The sequence below is a fragment of the Somniosus microcephalus genome, chromosome 10 (genome assembly GCF_052327205.1).
Source record: "Somniosus microcephalus isolate GS21.2 chromosome 10, FLI_Smic_1.0, whole genome shotgun sequence".
Lineage (NCBI taxonomy): Eukaryota > Metazoa > Chordata > Chondrichthyes > Squaliformes > Somniosidae > Somniosus > Somniosus microcephalus.
Genome location: NC_140996.1, coordinates 217,866,505 through 217,886,432, shown reverse-complemented (window position 1 = coordinate 217,886,432; position 19,928 = coordinate 217,866,505). Strand labels below are relative to the sequence as shown.

Below are 19,928 nucleotides of genomic sequence, written 5' to 3'. Positions count from 1 at the left end.
TGTGCAACTCACCAGTGTCTCATCGGATCCTTCATACCACTTCTGCAGCTGTCCCCTGTACACAAACATTACAGTAGACCCACAGCACGCCACACTTACCCTGGCGGGGTTTCCCAATGTCGGGAAGCCCGCAGTAGAAGTGTCAAAATTGGAAAAAGCCTCTTTAACTGCCTGTTAACAAGCAGTTAAGTGGCTATAATGCTCTTCCTGCCGCTAGGAGTCAGGTCCCTGTGCAAATCGGGGACCTGACTCCCGGGAAGATTGATTGGAGGCGGGTTGGAAGCGTGTTCGGGACCTGCTGCCAATCTTTTTGATTTTGCGAGCAGTTCCACCTCCAAACCCAACCTCTGAGCGCCGGCAAAATCGCCCTCTATTTATGAAGCCCAGGATCCCGTATGCTTTTTTAACCGCTTTCTCAACCTGTCCAGCCACCTTCAACGATTTGTGCACATATATCCCCAGGTCTCTCTGTTCATGGACCCCCTTTAGAATTGTAACTTTAGTTTATATTGCCTCTCCTCGTTCTTCCTACCAAAATGTATCACTTAGCACTTTTCTGCGTTAACTTTCATCTGCCACGTGTCCGCCCAGTCCACCAGTCTGTCTATGTCCACTTGAAGTCTTATCACTCTCCTCCTCACTGTTCACTATAGTTCCAAGTTTTGCGTCACTTGTAAATTGTTAAATTGTGCCCTGTACACCCAAATCCAAGTCAGTAATATATATCAAGAAAAACAGTGGTCCTGGGGAATCCCACTGTGTACCTTCCTCCAGTCCGAAAAACAAACGTTCACCACTACTTTCCCGTCATTTAGCCAATTTCGTATCCATGCTGCCACTGTCCCTTTTATTCCATGGGCTTCAACTTTGCTGCCAAGCCTATTATGTGGCACTTTATCAAATGCCTTTTGGAAGTCCATGTCCACCACATCAACCGCATTGCCCTCATCAAAAAACTCAATCAAGTTAGTGAAACACGATTTGCCTTTAACAAATCCCTCCTGGCTTTCCTTAATTAACCCCACACTTGTCCAAGTGACTGTTAATTTTGTCCCGGATTATAGTTTCTAAAAGCTTCCCCATGACTGAGATTAAACTGACTGGCTTGGAGTTGCTGGGTTTATCTTTTTTGAACAAGGGTGTAACATTTGCAATTCTCCAGTCCTCTAGCACCACTCCTGTATCTAAGGAGGATTGGAAGATTATGGCCAGTACCTCTGCAATTTCCACCTTTACTTCCCTCAGCATCCTAGGATGCATCCCATCTGGTCCTGCTGACTTATCTACTTTAAGTACAGCCAGCCTTTCCAGTACCTCCTCTTTATCAATTTTTATCCCATCCAGTATCTCAACTACCTCCTCTTTCACTGACTTTGGCAGCATCTTCTTCCTTGGTAAAGACAGATGCAAAATAGTAATTTAGTACTTCAGCCATGCCCTCTGCCTCTATGCGTAGGTCTCCATTGTGGTCCCTAATTGGCCCCACCCCTCCTCTTACTACCCGTTTACTATATATATGCCTATAGAAGACTTTTGGATTCCCTGGCTGGAATACGGCTGAAATGAAGGTACTGCAGCAACTCGCCAAGGCTTCTTCGGCATCACCTCCCAAACCCGCGACCTCCACCATCTAGAAGGACAAGGGCAGCAGGGACATGGAAACACCATCACCTCCGAGTTCCCCTCCAAGTTACACACCATCCTGACTTAAACAGCCGTTCCTGCATTGTCGCTGGGTCCAATTCCTGGAACTCCCTACCTAACAACACCTTCACCACACGGGACTGCAGCGGTTTAAGAAGTGCTACCACCGCCTTCTCCAGGGCAACTAGGGATGGTCAATAAATGCCGGCCTTGCTAGTGACTCACATTTTTAATTCGTTCTCAGGATATGCATCTCAATACGGGCAGACAGCAATATGTCATATTTTAGTGCTATTTAATAGTAGCAAACTGTGCCATGGAAGACTTTTTTGCCTTAGTTAATCTTTTGACCATGCAAAAGTGACATCGTAAAAAGGTTATTTGTACATAAAAGGTGAATACAGGTAGACTATCCTTTATCCGAACTTCCGAAAACCTCTAAAAACCGAAAGTTTTTTCATTCAGCGTAAGTCGTGCGCACGACATGACCAGAGTGGCGCACGACTTATGCTGAACAGGGCAGAGGGTCACAGAGTTCCCTCCTGGGTAGGAGATTGCAGGCCGAGCCGGGCAGTGTGAAGGAGGTACCGGGAGAGTGAACCCAACAATACAGCGGCCCGTCCGATATTCTTTTCTCCCCCCGACCCGACCCGACCCGTCCGATATTCTTTTCTCCCACCCCCCACCCGACCCGACCCCCCCCCCCCCGACCCGAACCGCGGCCCGTCCGATATTCTTTTCTCTTTTTTCCCCCCCCCCCCCCCACACTCCCCGACCCCCCTGACCCCTGACCCACCCCGATCTGAACTGCGGCCCATCCGATATTCTTTTCTCCCCCCGCCTCCCCCCCCCCCCCCCCCCCCCCACCCGACACCCGACCTGATTTGTGGGCCAGCTTAGTAGGAGTCAGCCGATATCTGGCTTTCCAGAGAAGCAGGAAGGGGAATGAGACACTGAACAGTCGCAAGAGGTAGCCTGAACTTTTAAAATTTATATTAAATACCAATTTCCCAGTCTTATAATAATACCTTCTGAAATCCGAAAACCGAAACTCGGCTGGTCCCAAGGCTTTCGGATAAGGGATAGTGTACCTGTAATGAACATTTCTGAAATATATATTAATACAAGGAGGAGAATGGATGGGACATTCTCAGATTAGGGGACAGTGACAAGTGCTATCCCCAGGAATCACTGCGGGAGTGCCAATTTTTTTTTTAACTGTATATAGAATCATGGAATGATACAGCACGAAAGGAGGCCATTTGGCCCATCGTGCCAGTGCTGGCTCTGTGAAAGAACTACCCAATTAGTTCCACTCCCCTGCTTTTGCCCCACAGCCCTGCAAGTTTTTTCCCTTTTAAGTATTGACCCAATTCCCTTTTGAATGTTATAAGTGAATCTGCTTCCACTACCCTTTCAGGCAGAGAATTCCAGATCACAACAACTCGCTGCCAATGTTCCCCATAATTTTTATTGGGCTGCGTGGCCCCTTTTAAGGGGCTGCGCGGTCCATTCACTGTTACGTGCATGTGAGATCTTTAACATTGCAAAAGCCGGTCCCGGGCTGCGTGGGACCAGCAGAGAGCTGCGAGGCCGCGCAGCTTATAGGGAACGTTGCTTGTTACGAAAACATTTTTTTCCTCATGTCGCCTTTGGTTCTTTTGCCAACTACCTTAAATCTGTGTCTTCTGGTTACCGGCCCTTCTGCCACTGGAAACAGTTTCTCCTTATTTACACAGTATTTACATAAACACTGTGGCTACAAGAGCAGGTCAGAGGCTGGGTATTCTGCGACGAGTGTCTCGCCTCCTGACTCCCCAAAGCCTTTCCACCATCTACAAGGCACAAGTCAGGAGTGTGATGGAATACTCTGCACTTGCCTGGATGAGTGAAGCTCCAACAACACTCAAAAAACTCAACACCATCCAGGACAAAACGTTTCATCGGCACCCCACCCACCACCTTAAACATTAACTCCCTCTGCCGTTGGCGCACCGTGGCTGCAGTGTGTACCATTTACAAGATGCACTGAAGCAACTCGCCAAGGCTTCTTCGACAGCCTCTCCCCAAACCCACGACCTCTATCACCTAGAAGGCAGGCGCATGGGAACACCACCATTTCCAAGTTCCCCTCCAAGTCACACACCATCCTGACTTGGACATATATCGCCGTTCCTTTATCGTCGCTGGGTCAATATCCTGGAAGTCCCTCCCTAACAGCACTGTGGGAGCACCTTCACCACACGGACTGCAGCGGTTCAAGAAAGTGGCTCACTACCACCTTCTCAAGGGCGATTAGGAATGGACAATAAATGCTGGTCTTGCCAGCAATTCCCCACATGCCATGAATGAATGAATAATCAAAAACTCTTTCTGATTTTGAACACCTCCTATCAAATCTCTCTTTAATGTTCTCTGCTCTAGGGAGAACAGCCCCAGTTTCTCTATTCTCTCCATATAACTGAAGTCTTTCATCCCTGCTACCCTTCTTGTAAATCTCCTCTGCACCGTCTCTAAGGCCGTGACAACCTTCCCAAAGCGTGGTGCCCAGAAATAACCTAATTTGGGAACAGAGGGCAATGTATCCAAGTTTGCAGTCAGGAAGCTAACGGGCATAATGAATCGTGGAGCGCAAAACAAATTGAAGAAGGACATTGGTCATGTGAGTGGTTGAAACAATGGCTGATGCAGTGTAATATAACGAAGAGTATGAAACTGCAGTTTGGATGCAAGAAATGCAGATGGGAATACAGTCTAAATGGGAAAGCAGTAATTGGGGAGAGGGTTAAATGAACAAAGGTATTTAGTGGTCCAGGTAGATAGGTAATTAAAAGCTAGCTCATTGGTGCCAAAAGTTGGGTTGGGATGCTGGGCATCATTATAAGGCAAAAGCAAGCAAGTACTACAATTGTACAGGGCATTGGTCAGACCACATTTGGAAATGGTGTTCAGTTTTAGGTACCCCACCTTAAGGAGGATATACTGCCCGTGGGGAAAGTCCATCCTCGATTCCAGAAGTTCACCGCTGGGTTGAAGGAATTGGGCGTTGCTGGCAAGACTGGCATTTATTGCCCAACCTTAATTGCTCATGAGAAGGTAGTGGTGAGCTATCATTTCAGAGGGCAGTTAAGAGTCAACCACATTGCTGTGGGTCTGGGGTCACATATAGGCCAGACCAGGTAAGGACGGCAGATTTCCTTCCCTAAAAGACATTGGCCCAGAAATTGGTGTTGGGGGCTTCCCGCGGGTGCAAGCCCCCGACCTACACTTACCTAGCGCGCCGACAATTGAAGCCTGGCCCTGCGTGCATTTCCTCTCTGTGGCCCGGTTCAGCTCCCGGCGCGCTGTGCTTGCGTGATCCAGCGGCGCAGTTAGTTCGATGATGCTGGGATCACGTGAGCACTGGGCAACCAATCGGAGGTTGCAAAAGTTCATTCATGAGTTTGATAGTAAGAACTGTCAAACTCATGAAAACTCCGGGTGCCCAAAACAGTACTTAAACTTCAAATAAAAGTTTTAAAAAATCCCACTAATTAAATGAACTATTAATAACTGTAAAAAACTAATTTAAACAATTATTCAAATTTTTGAAAAAAATAATTTTTTAACAAATCGGTTCTAAAAATAAACTTACCTTACTGTAAAGTCTTTAAAAATAATAAACCTGTGAAAAAAAAATTCTAACTTTAATAGACCACTTACCTTTTAAAACTAAGTACTTATGTCTGCTTTTTACTCGCGTAAAAACTGGAGGCCTTATCGCACGGGCAACCCTGTATTTAAAAAAAAAGGAATTTCAGCGCGCACGTGCAGACTCCTGCGCGCACACGTTCAACCTCTGAACCCCTTGGTTCAGAGGAAAGGAAATGCCGGTTTTCCGCGCATGCGCTGTGCATACTGAAAACCGGCAATTCCATCGGGCCCACGCGTGAGTACATGGTACTTACTCACGCGTTGGGACCCGAATTACTGGGCCATGATGGATTTCCAAGAGATGTTGAGGTTAAGGACCTATTGCTTGAGCTGTTTAAAATAGATGGGGAGTTGAGGGGGTAGATAGGGAGTGACTCTGTGGTAAGAAAATGTAGAACAGGGGGAAAGAATCTTTAAAATTCAATCAAAGATGGTGAAAAGCAAATATGGAATGCGTTGCCCCATAACCCTATAGGTGCAGCATGAATTAAAAAGATGAGGAGTAAGGGTGTTGGGGATATGGAGAAAGTGTATTAAATCTGATCTAACAAGATAAAACTGACATGGTGGGCAGAATGAGCTCAATTTTTTTTTATTCGTTCCTGGGATATGGGCATCGCTGGCTAAGCCAGCATTTATTGCCCATCCCTAGTTGCCCTTGAGAAGGTGGTGGTGAGCCGCCTTCTTGACCCACTGCCGTCCGTGTGGTGAAGGTGCTCCCACAGTGCTGTTCGGGAGGGAGTCCCGGGATTTTGAACCAGCGACGATGAAGGAGCGGTGATTATATTTCCAAGTCAGGATGTCATGTGACTTGGAGGGGAACTTGGAGGTGGTGGTGTTCCCACGCGCCTGCTGCCCTTGTCCTTCTAGGTGGTAGAAGTCGCAGGTTTGGGAGGTGCTGTCGAAGAAGTCTTGGCAAGTTACTGCAGTGCATCTTGTAGATGTTGCATGACAACTGTGTTCTGTTGTGGTGCACACCACAAATGTCGGTTCTCTGCAGATAAGCTGTGGCTTGTGCAAGAATGGTCTGCAGAGAAAGGAAGTGAAATCGGAAGCAATGTCATTTGTGCTAATTCTGGCACAGATTGCGCATACTGCTAACTGTCACACACAGACAAGTGGCTCGCAATGTTACCAGCAATGCTACGCATTGCTTCTGCAGAGAATGGGATACTGTGCGGCATCTTGCAGTTGTCTGTCGATCTTGGGTCTAGTATCGCGAGCAGTCACCGAAACATACCCAGGTTGGTTCATGGGTTGTTGGTGGCTTGCACGCACATTATTTCAGAACTCCAGTATATTGTTCTTTGTGGATTTCAGTTGCTGTAGGTACATATGTAGTGGAATGGCATTTTTTATAATACATTCACGGGATGTGCACTGAAAAGGCCAGCATTTATTGCCCATCCACTATTCTCCTTGAGAAGGGGGTGGTGAGCCGCCGCCTTGCCAACTGAGTTGTTATGTCCGTGTATCTTAATGTTGTGTCCTTCAATAATCAGACAACAGACTGCAGGGAACGATTCAACAGGTGTTTACTGAATGAGGGTTACTCTAGAACTAACTCTACAGATCACTACTCCGGGTTTATATACAGGTGTGGTCACTGCCGGTACTACAGTATACAGGAGCTGTAAAAAGTAGTTCTCCCCTTAAAGGTACATACACTACAGTGATGACATACAATTAGCTACTGAACTGGGACATACATTACATGAGTGGCTTGCTGGGCCATTTCAGAGGAGCAGTTACGAATCAACCCCATTGCTATGGGTCTGGAGTCACATATAGGCCAGACTGGGTAAGTTTGGCAGATTTCCTTCCCGAAAGAACATTAGTGAACCAGATGGGTTTTTACAACAATCCGGTAGTTTCATGGTCACCATTACTGAAACTAGCTTTTTATTCCAGATTTATTTAATTAACTGAATTTAAATTCCCCAGCTGCCGTGGTGGGATTTGAACTTGTGGAACTCACTTTGGAGCTCCAAAGAGATAGAATCATGGGAACTTACAGCACAGAAGGAGGCTATTCGGCCCGTCGTGCCTGTGCTGGCTCTTTGAACGAGCAGTCGTGCTCACTTCCCCCCCCCCCCCCCCCGCTTTGTGTCCGTAACCCGGTCAGTTCCTCATCCTCCAGAACCCGTCCAACTCCCTTTTAAAATTATTGATGGAATCGGCTTCCACCACCTTTCCAGGTTGAGCGTTCCAGATCCTGACAACTCGCCGAGTGAAAACATGTCTCCTCATCTCCCCTCGAGATCTTTTGCCAATTATTTTAACTCTATGACCTCTGGTTATTGACCCATTTGCCAGAGGGAACAGCCCTTCTCTACTACATAAGAACATAAGAAATAGGAGCAGGAGTCGGCCATTTGGCCCTTCAAGCCTGCTCCACCATTCAATAAGATCATGGCTGATCTTCTACCTCATCTCCACTTTCCTGCACTATCCCATATCCCTTCATTCCCATAATATTCAAAAATCAATCGCGCTCTCTGTCCTGAATATACTCAACGACTGAGCCTCCACAGCTCTCTGGGGTAGAGAATTCCAAAGATTCACCACCCTCTGAGTGAAGACATTTCTCCTGTGACTCCTGGTTCTAGACTCCCCAGCCAGGGGAAACATCCTCCCTGCATCTACCCTGTCAAGCCCTGTAAGAATTGTGTATGTTTCAATGAGATCACCTCTCATTCTTCTAAACTCCAGAGAATATAGGCCTAGTCGACCCAATCTCTCCTCATAGGACAATCCCCCCATCCCAGGAATCAGTCTGGTGAACCTTCGCTGCACTCCCTCTATGGCAAGTATATCCTTCCTTAGATAAGGAGACCAAAACTGTACACAGTACTCCAGGTGTGGTACTCCAGGTACTCTAATAAAAGCCCTTCACCATCTTGAAAACCTCCATCAGGTCACCTGTTAACCTTCTCTGTTCCAAGAAAAACAGCCCTAACTTTTCCAACTTCTCATAGCTGAAGTCCATCATCTCTGGCAACATCCCCGCAAACCTCCTCTGTAAATGCATCTCATTGAAATGTATAGAATTCTGACAGGGCTAGACAGACTGGATGCAGGGAGGATGTTTCCCCTGGTTGGGGGGTCTAGAACGAGGGGGTCACAGTCTCAGAATACAGGGTAGGACATTTAGGATTGAGATGAGAAATTTCTTGACTCAGAGGGTGGTGAACCTGTGGAATTCTCTACCACAGAAGGCTAAGTCGCTGAATATATTTAGGAAGGAGATAGATAGATTTCTAGACACAAAAGGCATCAAGGGGTATGGGGAGAGAGCGGGAATATGGTGTTGAGATAGAGGATCAGCCATGATCATATTGAATGGCGGAGCAGGTTCGAAGGGCTGAATAGCCGACTCCTCCTATGTTTCTATGTTTCCTCCCAGGGGGTCATTGGCTGGCCTGCACTCGGTGCCTCTGCTGATGGCATGGCTTATATTGAGAACTTGTCAGGTAAAATTGTGGGCACAAATAATGTTCTACCACTCAGTACCATCGCTAATGCCTCAACGAAGTGCTGTAATATATGCTGACAGTGGCTCCAATGGGTTACAAAAAAAATTCTTGGACATATTTGACAATGGAGATAATTCGAGTTGGGCTCAGGGACTTTGACATTAATAAGTTGGAGGTTCTGAACAGGCATAAAGGGCGCAAAACAAACAAACTTTGTGGAGACCGTAGCTATCCCAGGGTACAGAGAGAGACTAGGGATGAAATTTGTGAACTGCTGGCAATCAACTGAAGTGAGGCCCTGAATGCAGGGATGTTCTACTAGATTGGAGAGAAGCTAATTCAATACACACATTCCAAAGAGGGAATAAATCTAATTTGCACAACTGCAGACCTATTGCAAGAATTCTCAGTCATCACTTCTAGGGGCAGTAGAGTTAGGGTGGAAGCACTCGAATGTTGCTGGAGAGCGGCTTGGACGGTACGGACTTTGAACTGTGCATATGTGCACTGGGACCTAAAGCGCTGACTGTTATAAATGTGCATAGTTAGCATTAAAAAAAAAAAATTGGTTTTGAGATGTGGACGTCGCTGGAAAGGCCAGCATTTTATTGCCCATCCTTAATTGCCCTTGAGAAGGTGGTGGTGAGCCGCTTTCTTGAACCGCTGCAGTCCATGTGAAGGTACTCCCACAGTGCTGTTAGGGAGGGAGTTCCAGGATTTTGACCCAGCGACAATGAAGGATCGGTGATACACTTCTAAGTCCAGATGGTGTGTGACTTGGAGGGGAACTTGGAGGTGGTGGTGTTCCCACGCACCTACTGCCCTCGTCCTTCTAGGTGGTAGAAGTCGCGGGTTTGGGAGGTGCTGCCGAAGAAGCCTTGGCGAGTTGCTGCAGTGCAATTTGTAGATGGTACACACTGCAGCCACGGTGCGCCGGTGGTGGAGGGAGAGAATGTTGGTGGATGGGGTGCCAATCAAACGGGCTGCTTTGTCCTGGGTGGTGTTGAGCTTCTTGAGTATTGTTGGAGCTGCACTCATCCAGGCATATATGCACCGCACAATTAACACACTGGGTAACTGTTACAGTTCCCAGTGAAAACCTGAAAATTTGAGTAAATCCAACTATTTACAAGTTGTACCTAAAAGTTTAAGTAAGTTTTTGTTTTTGTCTAATTGCGGTCCTGTGAATCGCCTTGGAACGTTTTACTACGTTGAATATGGTATATAAAAGCAAGTTGTTGTTGTAGTAATTTAAAGTGACGGTTTTTGCCTTTCAGAGGATGATGACGAGTTTGATCTTAGTTACGCTTTGAAAGATGATCCCACAGAACCTCAGGGTATGTATTGATGAACTGTGATTTTGTTTGTATGATTTGGATGTAATTTACTAGTTCCACCAACATTTGACCAACATAGGCAAGGGTCAGGGTGGCTCCTGGGCAATCAAGGATATGCCCTGAAGCCATGGCTCGCAGGATATCAGCTGAACACAAATATAGAATCATAGACATTTACAGCACTGAAGGAGGCCATTCAGCCCATCTTGTCCGTGCCGGCCGACAAAGAGCTGTCCACCCTAATCCCACTTTCCAGCTCTTGGTCCGTAGCCCTGTAGGTTACGGTACTTCAAGTGCATACCCAAGTACTTTTTAAATGTGATGAGGGTTTCTGCCTCTACCACCCTTTCAGGCAGTGAGTTCCAGACCCCACCACCCTCTGGGTGAAAACATTTCTCATAAAATCCCCTCTAAACCTCCTACCAATTACTTTAAATCTATGCCCCCTGATTATTGACCCTTCTGCTAAGGGTAATAGGTGCTTCCTATTCACTTTATCTAGGTCCCTCATAATTTTATACACCTCGATTGGGTCTCCCCTCAGCCTCCTCTGTTCCAAAGAAAACAACCCCACCCTATCCAATCTTTCCTCATAGCTAAAATTCCCCAACCCTGGCAACATCCTCGTAAATCTCCTCTGCACCCCCTCTAGTGCAATCACACCTTTCCTGTAATGTGGTGACCAGAACTGCACGCAGTATTCTAGCTGAGGCCTAACTAGTGTTTTATACAGTTCAAGCATAACCTCCCTGCTCTTATATTCTACGCCTCGGCTAATAAAGGCCTTCTTAACCACCTTATCTACCTGTCCTGCTACCGTCAGGGATCTGTGGACATGCACACGTATATAATGAAGTGCATGCCACCACGCAACCCTTTTTTCACTCTCAATATTTCTAGCCACTCTGAATCTTGCCTTTGTTGGTCATAAATTGGTGGAACCACACACTGCCTTAAGTTGAAGGCATTCTGACAGCTGCTTGGGGAGTGAACATTTGACTTGCTGATAATCCAGTGCTGATGGTCACAAATTGGTTGAACATTCAGAGACTGCTAGCTAATGACATTGGGAAAGGAACCTGCTATATCGCATTACGACAGTGACTACACTTCAAAAAAAAAAAGTACTTCATTGGCTGTAAAGTGCTTTGGGACGGCCTGAGATCGTGAATGGCGGCGTATAAATGCAAGTCTTTCTTTCTTTACGAGTGCAATCCATAACTCCCTAGGCCTTTCGAAATCCTGCTTGACACAAATCGAGCCATTCATGTAGAAAGGACTTATGAAATATACTGGGCGGCCTGCTGGTGGCGCTGTCCAGGGAGAGTATAAATACTTGGGCACGGGCCCAGCTTGCTCAGGGACATTTTGTAAACAGGAACTAGTGAAGGATAACTAGATTTCCATGTTGTGAAACAGTCGATTAAAGCCTTGTTTAATACTCTGACCAAGTGCCTAGTAGTTTTCTTACGTCACTGCTATTCAGGAAAATTGCGCAGCCTTCTCGTGCTGATGCCGGTTCTCCAGGGAGAAGCAAACAAAGCATCGTCACTTACTTTATACATCTATGTACTACAAATTGACTAATCACCAGTGGCACTTTGGTGTGATCTAGAACAACAACAACTACTTGCATTTATATAGCACCTTTTAATGTAGTGAAACATCCCACGGTGTTTCACAGGAGATTTATCGAGCACAGTTTGATACCGAGCCACACAAGGACATATCAGGACGGATGACCAAAAGCTTGGTCAAAGAGGTAAGTTTCAAGGAGCGTCTTAAAGGAGGAGAGAGAGGCGGAGAGTGTTCTGTCCTCCTCACGACTATGATTCGACAGACAGCTAAACCCTCATCACCAAACAAGAGGCGTTGTTACTTTTAATCCAGTTTAATGACACAAGGTGAAACTACAAGAGAGCAAGAAATTACAACATCAAATAAGGCTGATTGGTCTTACAATCACGATCTGAATACACAAAATAAACCTAGGATAGTAGAACGAAACGAAACGTTACCACTATAACTCAACAGTTCTATTACAATTTGAGGTAAATCTGATACAACAATCAAAGGTCTAACACATGAATGCCAGGAGAAAGACTAATAGCCAGCCACATGGAAACTCCACAAAGTGCAATATTTTAACTCATCTGGCCACAAATATCAAGAAATGGTGACATAGATCAAACATAAAGACATCTGATAAAAGGCTACTTACAGACAATGCCAGTCAAAGGGGGAAATTAATAAGGATGGCGTTAGATACTGTATACATCACCAGCCATGAATTGTGGGCTCCCTCGTGGTTGTGTTTTACTTGCGCTTTCTCATCATGTCACATGACATAAATCAACAATAAGGAGGTAAGTAGTAAAACCACTAGGGGGAGACAAAACACAATACTAAAAGTCTCATAGGGGACATAACAGAGAGGTTTAGGCAGGGAATTCTGGAGCTTAGGGCCTCGGCAGCTGAAGGCACGGCCACCGGTGGTGGCGCGATGAAAATCGGGGATGCTCAAGAGGCCAGAATTAGAGGAGCGCAGATATCTCTGGGAGGTGGGGGCGGGGGGGACGGTTGTGGGGCTGGAGGAGAATACAGAGATAGGGAGGGGCGAGGCCATGGAGGGATTGAAAACAAGGATGAGCATTTTAAAATTGAAGCGTTGCTTAACCGTAGAAGTTGAGGGCTGTTTTGACCTTCACAGCCGCTGGCAGTGCCATGATTATGGGCAAGTTTGGCTGCAGGTCATTTTACGTCAAGTGGCACAGCTCATTCACCGCCTCCCTCATGAATCACAGACGGTGCAAGTCTTGCTTCTCTTAACAGAGGAAGGTTTGTATGCCTCTGTCTGTAAATGGGAATGCAAAGGGTCCCAGCAGGTGGGTGTAGAGTGCCTCGGGTGCTCCTTGGCCTGCTTCGTGCCTGTCCATTGGTTTCCCCCTCTTCCTTCCTCCAAAAAGCACAGTGGTCAGATTCCCATGGGGAACAAATTGTGGCATTATTGTAACTGGGTGGGGGGGGTTTGGTGGGAGGAATGACAATGTCAGCAAAATATTAATCAATAAAAGTGATTGAGAAATGTATTGAAGATTGTACAGTGAATCTTCTTATAGGACTCAATGAATTTCAGATAATCCCTAGCCACCCTGGAAGACCATTTTGTATGGATGGGTAGATGAATCACTAATAAAAACAAAAAAAATACAGAAATTGCGTTGATGTCTAAATAACGCTGTTAGGACAATATTAACAAACTGAGCTGAATCTCTCGGCTGTAACAGCTTCCTGCACCCATCAAATTCAACCCATGGGTAATGCATATCATGTAGAAACAGAGAAAAATAGGAGCAGGAGTCAGCCCTTCGAGCCTGCTCCGCCATTCAATATGACCATGGCTGATCCTCTATCTCAATACCATATTCCCGCTCTCTCCCCATACCCCTTGATGCCTTTTGTGTCTAGAAATCTATCTATCTCCTTCTTAAATATATTCAGTGACTTGGCCTCCACAGCCTTCTGTGGTAGAAAATTCCACAGGTTCACCACCCTCTGAGTGAAGAAATTTCTCCTTATCTCAATTCTAAATGTCCTACCCCCTATCCTGAGACTGTGACCCCTCGTTATAGACCCCCTAGCCAGGGAAAACATCCTCTCTGCATCCAGTCTGTCTAGCCCTGTCAGAATTTTATACGTTTCAATGAGATCCCTTCTCATTCTTCTAAACTCTAGTGAATACAGGCCTAGTCGACCCAATCTCTCCTCATACGACAGTCATGCTGAGGAGACGAGTAGCTGCTAGTGGCTGGGAACAGACTGCTTGTTGATGAATGGCTGTTGTTTGGCTGCTGGCTGTGGATGGGTGAGTTCGAGTGGCCGGGCGCTGCTGGTAACTTGCTGACTGGCTTCTGGTTTGGCCGTCTGGTGGTTGTGGATGAAGATGCGACCTTGTTGGGCAGGAAAAGACCAGCTGGTCCATCAAGCCTGCCCCACACCCTATATGACACCTTATCTAAAATTTCTACTGTGCTACGGGTTATAACTGAAAATTTATGTAAGTAAGTTGAAATGACTGTAACCATTTATCTTCCAGGTGACTATGATGGGTTTGATCTTTGCGATGCTCTCAAAGATGGTCCCAACAAACCCCTGAGTATGTATTGATGAGGAATGTTTTTATAGAAAGGCTGTAAATTGATGATTAATAATACTCAAATTTTTTGAAGTGGTTTTTATGCTCAAATGTGTCCAAAATATGAACATAAGACCATAAGAAATAGGAGTAGGCCATTTGGCCCTTCGAGCCTGCTCCGCCATTCAATAAGATCATGGCTGATGATCTACCTCATCTCCACTTTCCCATCCAATTCCCATATCCCTTGATTCCCTTAATATTCAAAAATCTATCGATCGCTGTCTTAAATATACTCAATGACTGAGCCTCCATAGCCCTCTGGGGTAGAGAATGTTTCACACAATAACTTACTTTGGAAGTACAGTGACTGCTATGGAGGAAAATATTTCCATATTGAGGAGGAGACGACTTAAATTTGATGGGAGAGTTTATTCAGAAGCTTTCATGTTTGCTGATTCTGATGTTGAAGTTCTACTTCACGAGGTTAGGCCAAGGAAGGAAGCTCTTTTTGGAGTGCTCCAGTGAGAGCTATAGCAGGTCAGTAAAAGATGTCCAGGACAGGGAATGCTAATTAAAACACCCCACACACCGCCATTCGGTGTTGTATAAAGTTTAATAACCTTCCCAGGTCAGGCAAGATAAGAGGTTCCAGATAAGAGGACATGCTTAGCAGGGAGTAATCGGATCTGAGAATCATATTCTACAACAAACAAGTTGGATAAACCATGATGGTTCCACAACAAAAAACAGATAATTCCAATCATTTAAACGTAACTGAAAGATTAATTAAGTAATTTGAAGTAACTGTCACTGTTTATCTTCCAGGGGACGATGAGTTTGATCTTAGTAAGGCCTTGGATGAAAATCCCAATTGTCCCCGAGGTATGTATCGATGAACGCTATTTTCATTCATAAGATTTTGTTGTAAATTTATGATGAAGAATAATATTTGTATTTTTATGAAGCACCTTTTATGAAGCATAATGGCATTAGAATATTTCAGATTGTCATGGAGCCATATGCTAGCCGACATTGATGATGAATGACATTGAATCAGTAAAGAAAGTCCAATTTTATTTTATATATATTTTATTCATTCATGGGATGTGGGCAAGGCCAGCATTTATTTCCTATCCCTAATTGCCCTTGAGAAGGTGGTGGTGAGCCGCCTTCTTGAACCGCTGCAATCTGTGTGCAGTTAGGGAGGGAGTTCCAGGATACACTGTAACCGGTTTCTGCGGTGGCCACTTTCCTATAGGCCCTGCCGCAATCGCCAATTATTGTAAGTGGTTTCGCCCGCCCGTAGCGAGCACGCAAGCCCCCTTACCACAAGTTCTGGACGATAGGGATTACTGAGGACAGATTGGAACACGGACCGCATTTTCGGGCTCACCCGTACAGTGTTTATTAAGGTTGACAAAACCACTCCACTCGCATACAGTACAAGCGGTGTGAACACAACAGTACAGTTTAAAACAGTACAACCCTGACTTGTCCAACAAGCCCCTGCCGTGCTGACTTACCACGGCCTAAAAACACCCTCCCGTGGACTAAACGTGCTGTCGAAGAAGCCTTGGCGAGTTGCTGAAGTGCATCTTGTATATGGTACACACTGCTTTGATCTTGGCTTATGAATTGGAGCCATAAAGTGATTTCAGCATTTGCTGTGTTCTTGCAACGTATGCTATTTTATATTACTAGATGAACTGTTTTTTAAAACAAGTTGTTCTCCTTTACCTGTTTGCTTCCCTCCATGTGGAGCAGTGCCCTGGATTCTGGCTTATCCTCTTGTATATCGCCCGAGCAGCTGTTCTTCACGTGCGAGTCTGGACTTTAAAGCTTGGATTTTCCAAGGGAGTGAAATTTGTGTCGGAGTTGTGGGTGTGATGGGGTGGGATCTGCCTTAAGCCCTGACCCTGACCACTTTCGGGGCCAGTATGATTTGGACAAAATTCAGGCGGTGGAAATGGCTGTTATTGGGAGTCTGTCAGTTTCGTGGAGGGAAATGGTATGTTGCTGCAGGACTTAAAAGAGCATTTGCAACTCATAAGAATAGGAGAAATAGGAGCAGCAGTAGGCCATTTGGCCCTTCGAGCCTGCTCCCCCATTCAATAAGATCTGCCTCAACTTCACCTTCCCGCACTATCCCCATATCCCTTGGATCGCTTAGTATCCAAAAATCTATCGATCTCTGTCTTGAATATGCTCAACGACTGAGCAGCCACAGCTCCCTGGGGTAGAGGATTCCAAAGATTCACAGCCCTCTGAGTGAAGAAATTCCTCTTCCTCTCAGTCCTAAATGGCCGAACCCTTATTCTGAGGTTATGACTCCTAGGGGGTGAAATTGGGTGCTTTTGCGCCTCCCATTAGCGCCTCTGGGGCTGCTAACGGAACGCAAATGGCTTTGCGACCGGGCGCAACGCTGACATCGACTCCCGCCATATTCGGTGGGAGTTTTGCGGTGGCGCTATGGCCCAGAGATCATGACGTCATCGCCGTGTGCATCGCCCCGGTAGCGCCCAGGATCCGAAATGGACTTCTGCCCTCTCTAGCATTGCCGGGCGAAAACACTGACAGCTGCAGGAGGCGTGCATCGGGCGGCCGGCCGCCCTGGGGGCGATGATTAAAGGCAAGATGGTCGAGGTAAGTAAAAAAAAAAAAAAACACTTGCCTTGTTCCGCTTTTTTTCGTGGGTTCCTGCCCGCGATCAATCAGCCTGCCACTCTGCTTGATGGTCCAGGTCGGTACTTTTTCGAATGCAGAGCCTGCATCGATGGCCCTTCAATTTAAGGGAGGGAAGGAGCCTTTGAACACGGCAGTGCTGCTGAAGTCTCCTCCCCACCTGCGGTTGACTGGTCTCCAAGTAGGAAGTGGAGCCAAACTTTTAAAATTTAGCGCCTCAAATGGGGCTATAATTAATTTCTTCCCCCTAGTTCCAGACTGCCCAGCCAGGGGAAACATCCTCCCAGCATCTACCCTGTCAAGCCCCTTAAGAATTTTATACATTTCGATGAGATCACCTCTCGTGCTTTTAAACTCTGGGGAATATAGGCCTAGTCTACTCAATCTCCCCTCATAGGACAATCCCCTCATCCCAGATACCAGTCTAGTGAACCTTTGTTGCACTCCCTCTAAGGCAAGTATGTCTTTCATTAGGTAAGGAGACCAAAACTGTGCACGGTACTCCAGGTTTGGTCTCACCAGGGCCCTATATAATTGCAGTAAGATGTAGTGGTTCGTGTAGATCGCCACTAAATAAGAGAGCTTGACTTCGACGAACTATAAATAAGTTGTTTATTTACAGGAGCAGGCTAATTACAGCAGGTAAGATGGCTGACTGTAGGAGCACCGTGGTGTAGGTCTTGTCCCAGTGGGGACTCCACGAGGACTGAGTTCGCAGTCCTGTGGGGAGCGTGATGACGTCATCGCGTTTGTGTTGTGACGTCATCACGGTGTTCGCGTTTCCTGCGCTTAGGGCGTCACGTGATGCGCGTCGTTGCGTCACTGGCCGTTGAGGCCGAGGTCGCGAGGCCAGGCTGTGCCGGTGCTTGCCACGGGAGCGGAAGATCGCGTCGCTCCCGTCAGCTGGCCGATGCGGCTGAAAACGCTAGGCCGGGCTGTGCCGGCGCACGCACATCACATCATACGTGATGTGACGTCAGCGCGCTAGGGTGCGTCTTAAAGGGGCAATGGCCCCAACAGGTAAGTTAAAAGGGCAACGGCCCCAAAAGGTAAGTTAAAGGGAATTATGTGTCTATGTAAGGTACAACCGGTGGTACCGCCACAAAGACTTCTTTACTCTTTACTCCAAGCTTTTTGTAATAAGGGCCAACATACCATTTGCTTTTCGAGTGGTATCCGTTCACCCTGTAACATCGCAGTGCCTGCCATGATGCCACCAGTTGCCAATGGGGGAGAGGATAAAATTGCTTCCTCTAACAAACAATGCATCTTATGACTTGCATTGTGCATCTTATCACAGCTGATTGCTTAAGGTTCCCGATTTTTCCCCAGTGACAGCCTGGAATGACACTGCAGCGTAACAGTTCGGGACTGCTGCACTCTCGATAGTCACGCAGCGCCTATAGTGGAGGTAGAATCATTGAAATTTACCACACAGAAGGAGGCCATTCGGCCCATCATGTCTGTGCTGGCCAAAAAAGAGCTCTCCAGCCTAATCCCACTTTCCAGCTCTTGGTCCGTAGCCCTGTAGGTTACGACACTTAAAGTACATATCCAAGTACTTTTTAAATGCACCGAGAGTTTCTGTCTCTACCACCCTTTCAGGCAGTGAGTTCCAGACCCACACCACCCTCTGAGTGAAAATAATTGTCACAACTCCCCTCTAACCCCTCTACTAATTACAGGTGTGGCTCAGTGGGTAGCACACTCGCCTCTGAGTCAGAAGGTTGTGGGTTCAAGTCCCACTCCAGAGACTTGAGCACAAAAATCTAGGCTGACACTCCCAGTGCAGTGCTGAGGGAGTGCTGCATTGACGGGGGTGCCGTCTTTCGCATGAGACGTTAAGCCGAGGCCCTTCTGCTCTCTCAAGTGGACGTAAAAGATCCCACGGCACTATTCGAAGAAGAGCAGGGGAGTGATCCTCGGTGTCCTGGCCAATATTTATCCCTCAATCAACATCACAAAAACAGATTATCTGGTCATTATCACATTGCTGTTTGTGGGAGCTTGCTGTGTGCAATTGGCTGCCGCATTTCCCACATTACAACAGTGACTACACTCCAAAAGTACTTCATTGGCTGTAAAGCTTTGATATGTCTGGTGGTTGTGAAAGGCGCTACATAAATGCAAGTCTTTTTTTTAACTCTCTGCCCCCTGGTTATTGACCTCTCTGTTAAGGGAAATATGTCTTTCATAGCCACTCTATCTAGACCGCTCATAATTTTGTAGACCTCAATTAAATCTCCCCTCAGCCTCCTGTGTGCCAAAGAAAACAACCCCAGCCTATCTAATCTTTCCTCATCGCTAAAATTCTCCAGTCCTGGCAACACCCTCGTAAATCTCTCTACCCCCTCTAGTGTGATCTACTGTAATGTGGAGACCAGGACTGTATGCAGTACTCCAGCTGTGGCCTAACTAGTGTTTTATACAGTTCTAGCATAACCTCCCCATACAGTTCTAGCATAGCCTCCCTGTTCTTATATTCTGTGTCTGGGCTGTTGGTAGTGCTGCAGCATGGGCACAACTTAATAATGGTTTCCCTTTGTAAAGCATAGCTTCTGCTAAGCCCCGCTCCTGGGACAACTGGGGGTGGAGGGGGGGGGGACACCTCTGCATATTCTGGTGTGGGAGCACTGGTGGGCAGGTGCCATGCTCCTGTGGTGCTTCCTGACCAGCCTGGCATCCCTCTGTTGCTACTTCTCCCTCCAAAAAAAAACAAGAAACAGGGGATTTCCCAATGGGAAAGCCATTGCATCTGCTGTGCAGTCGGAGTGAGGGGTAGGATATACAGCACAGAAACAGGCCATTCGGCCCAACCAGTTCATGCTGGAGTTTATGCTCCACTCGAGCCTCCTCCTGTCTTTCCTCATCTAAATCTATCAGCATAACCCTCTATTCCCTTCTCCCTCAGATGCTTGTCCAGCCTCCCCTTAAATGCATCTACACTATTCGCTTCAA

The 19,928-nt window shown here is 46.6% G+C and overlaps 1 protein-coding gene across 3 annotated transcripts in view; it reads left to right on the top strand.

Annotated features, from left to right (window-relative positions):
- Nucleotides 1-19,928, top strand: part of LOC147112102 (uncharacterized) — a 77,925-nt gene that overhangs the window by 11,043 nt on the left and 46,954 nt on the right. For all 3 annotated transcript variants that reach the window (XR_015079819.1, XR_015079818.1, XM_085999617.1), the window contains exons 2-4: nt 10,091-10,150; nt 14,247-14,306; nt 15,114-15,170. Coding sequence is in view for 1 of the 3 variants with exons in the window: in XM_085999617.1 (XP_085855743.1) it covers nt 10,091-10,150; nt 14,247-14,306; nt 15,114-15,170 (177 nt within the window). In the remaining 2 variants the exon portion in view is untranslated. The remainder of the gene's footprint in view (nt 1-10,090; nt 10,151-14,246; nt 14,307-15,113; nt 15,171-19,928) is intronic.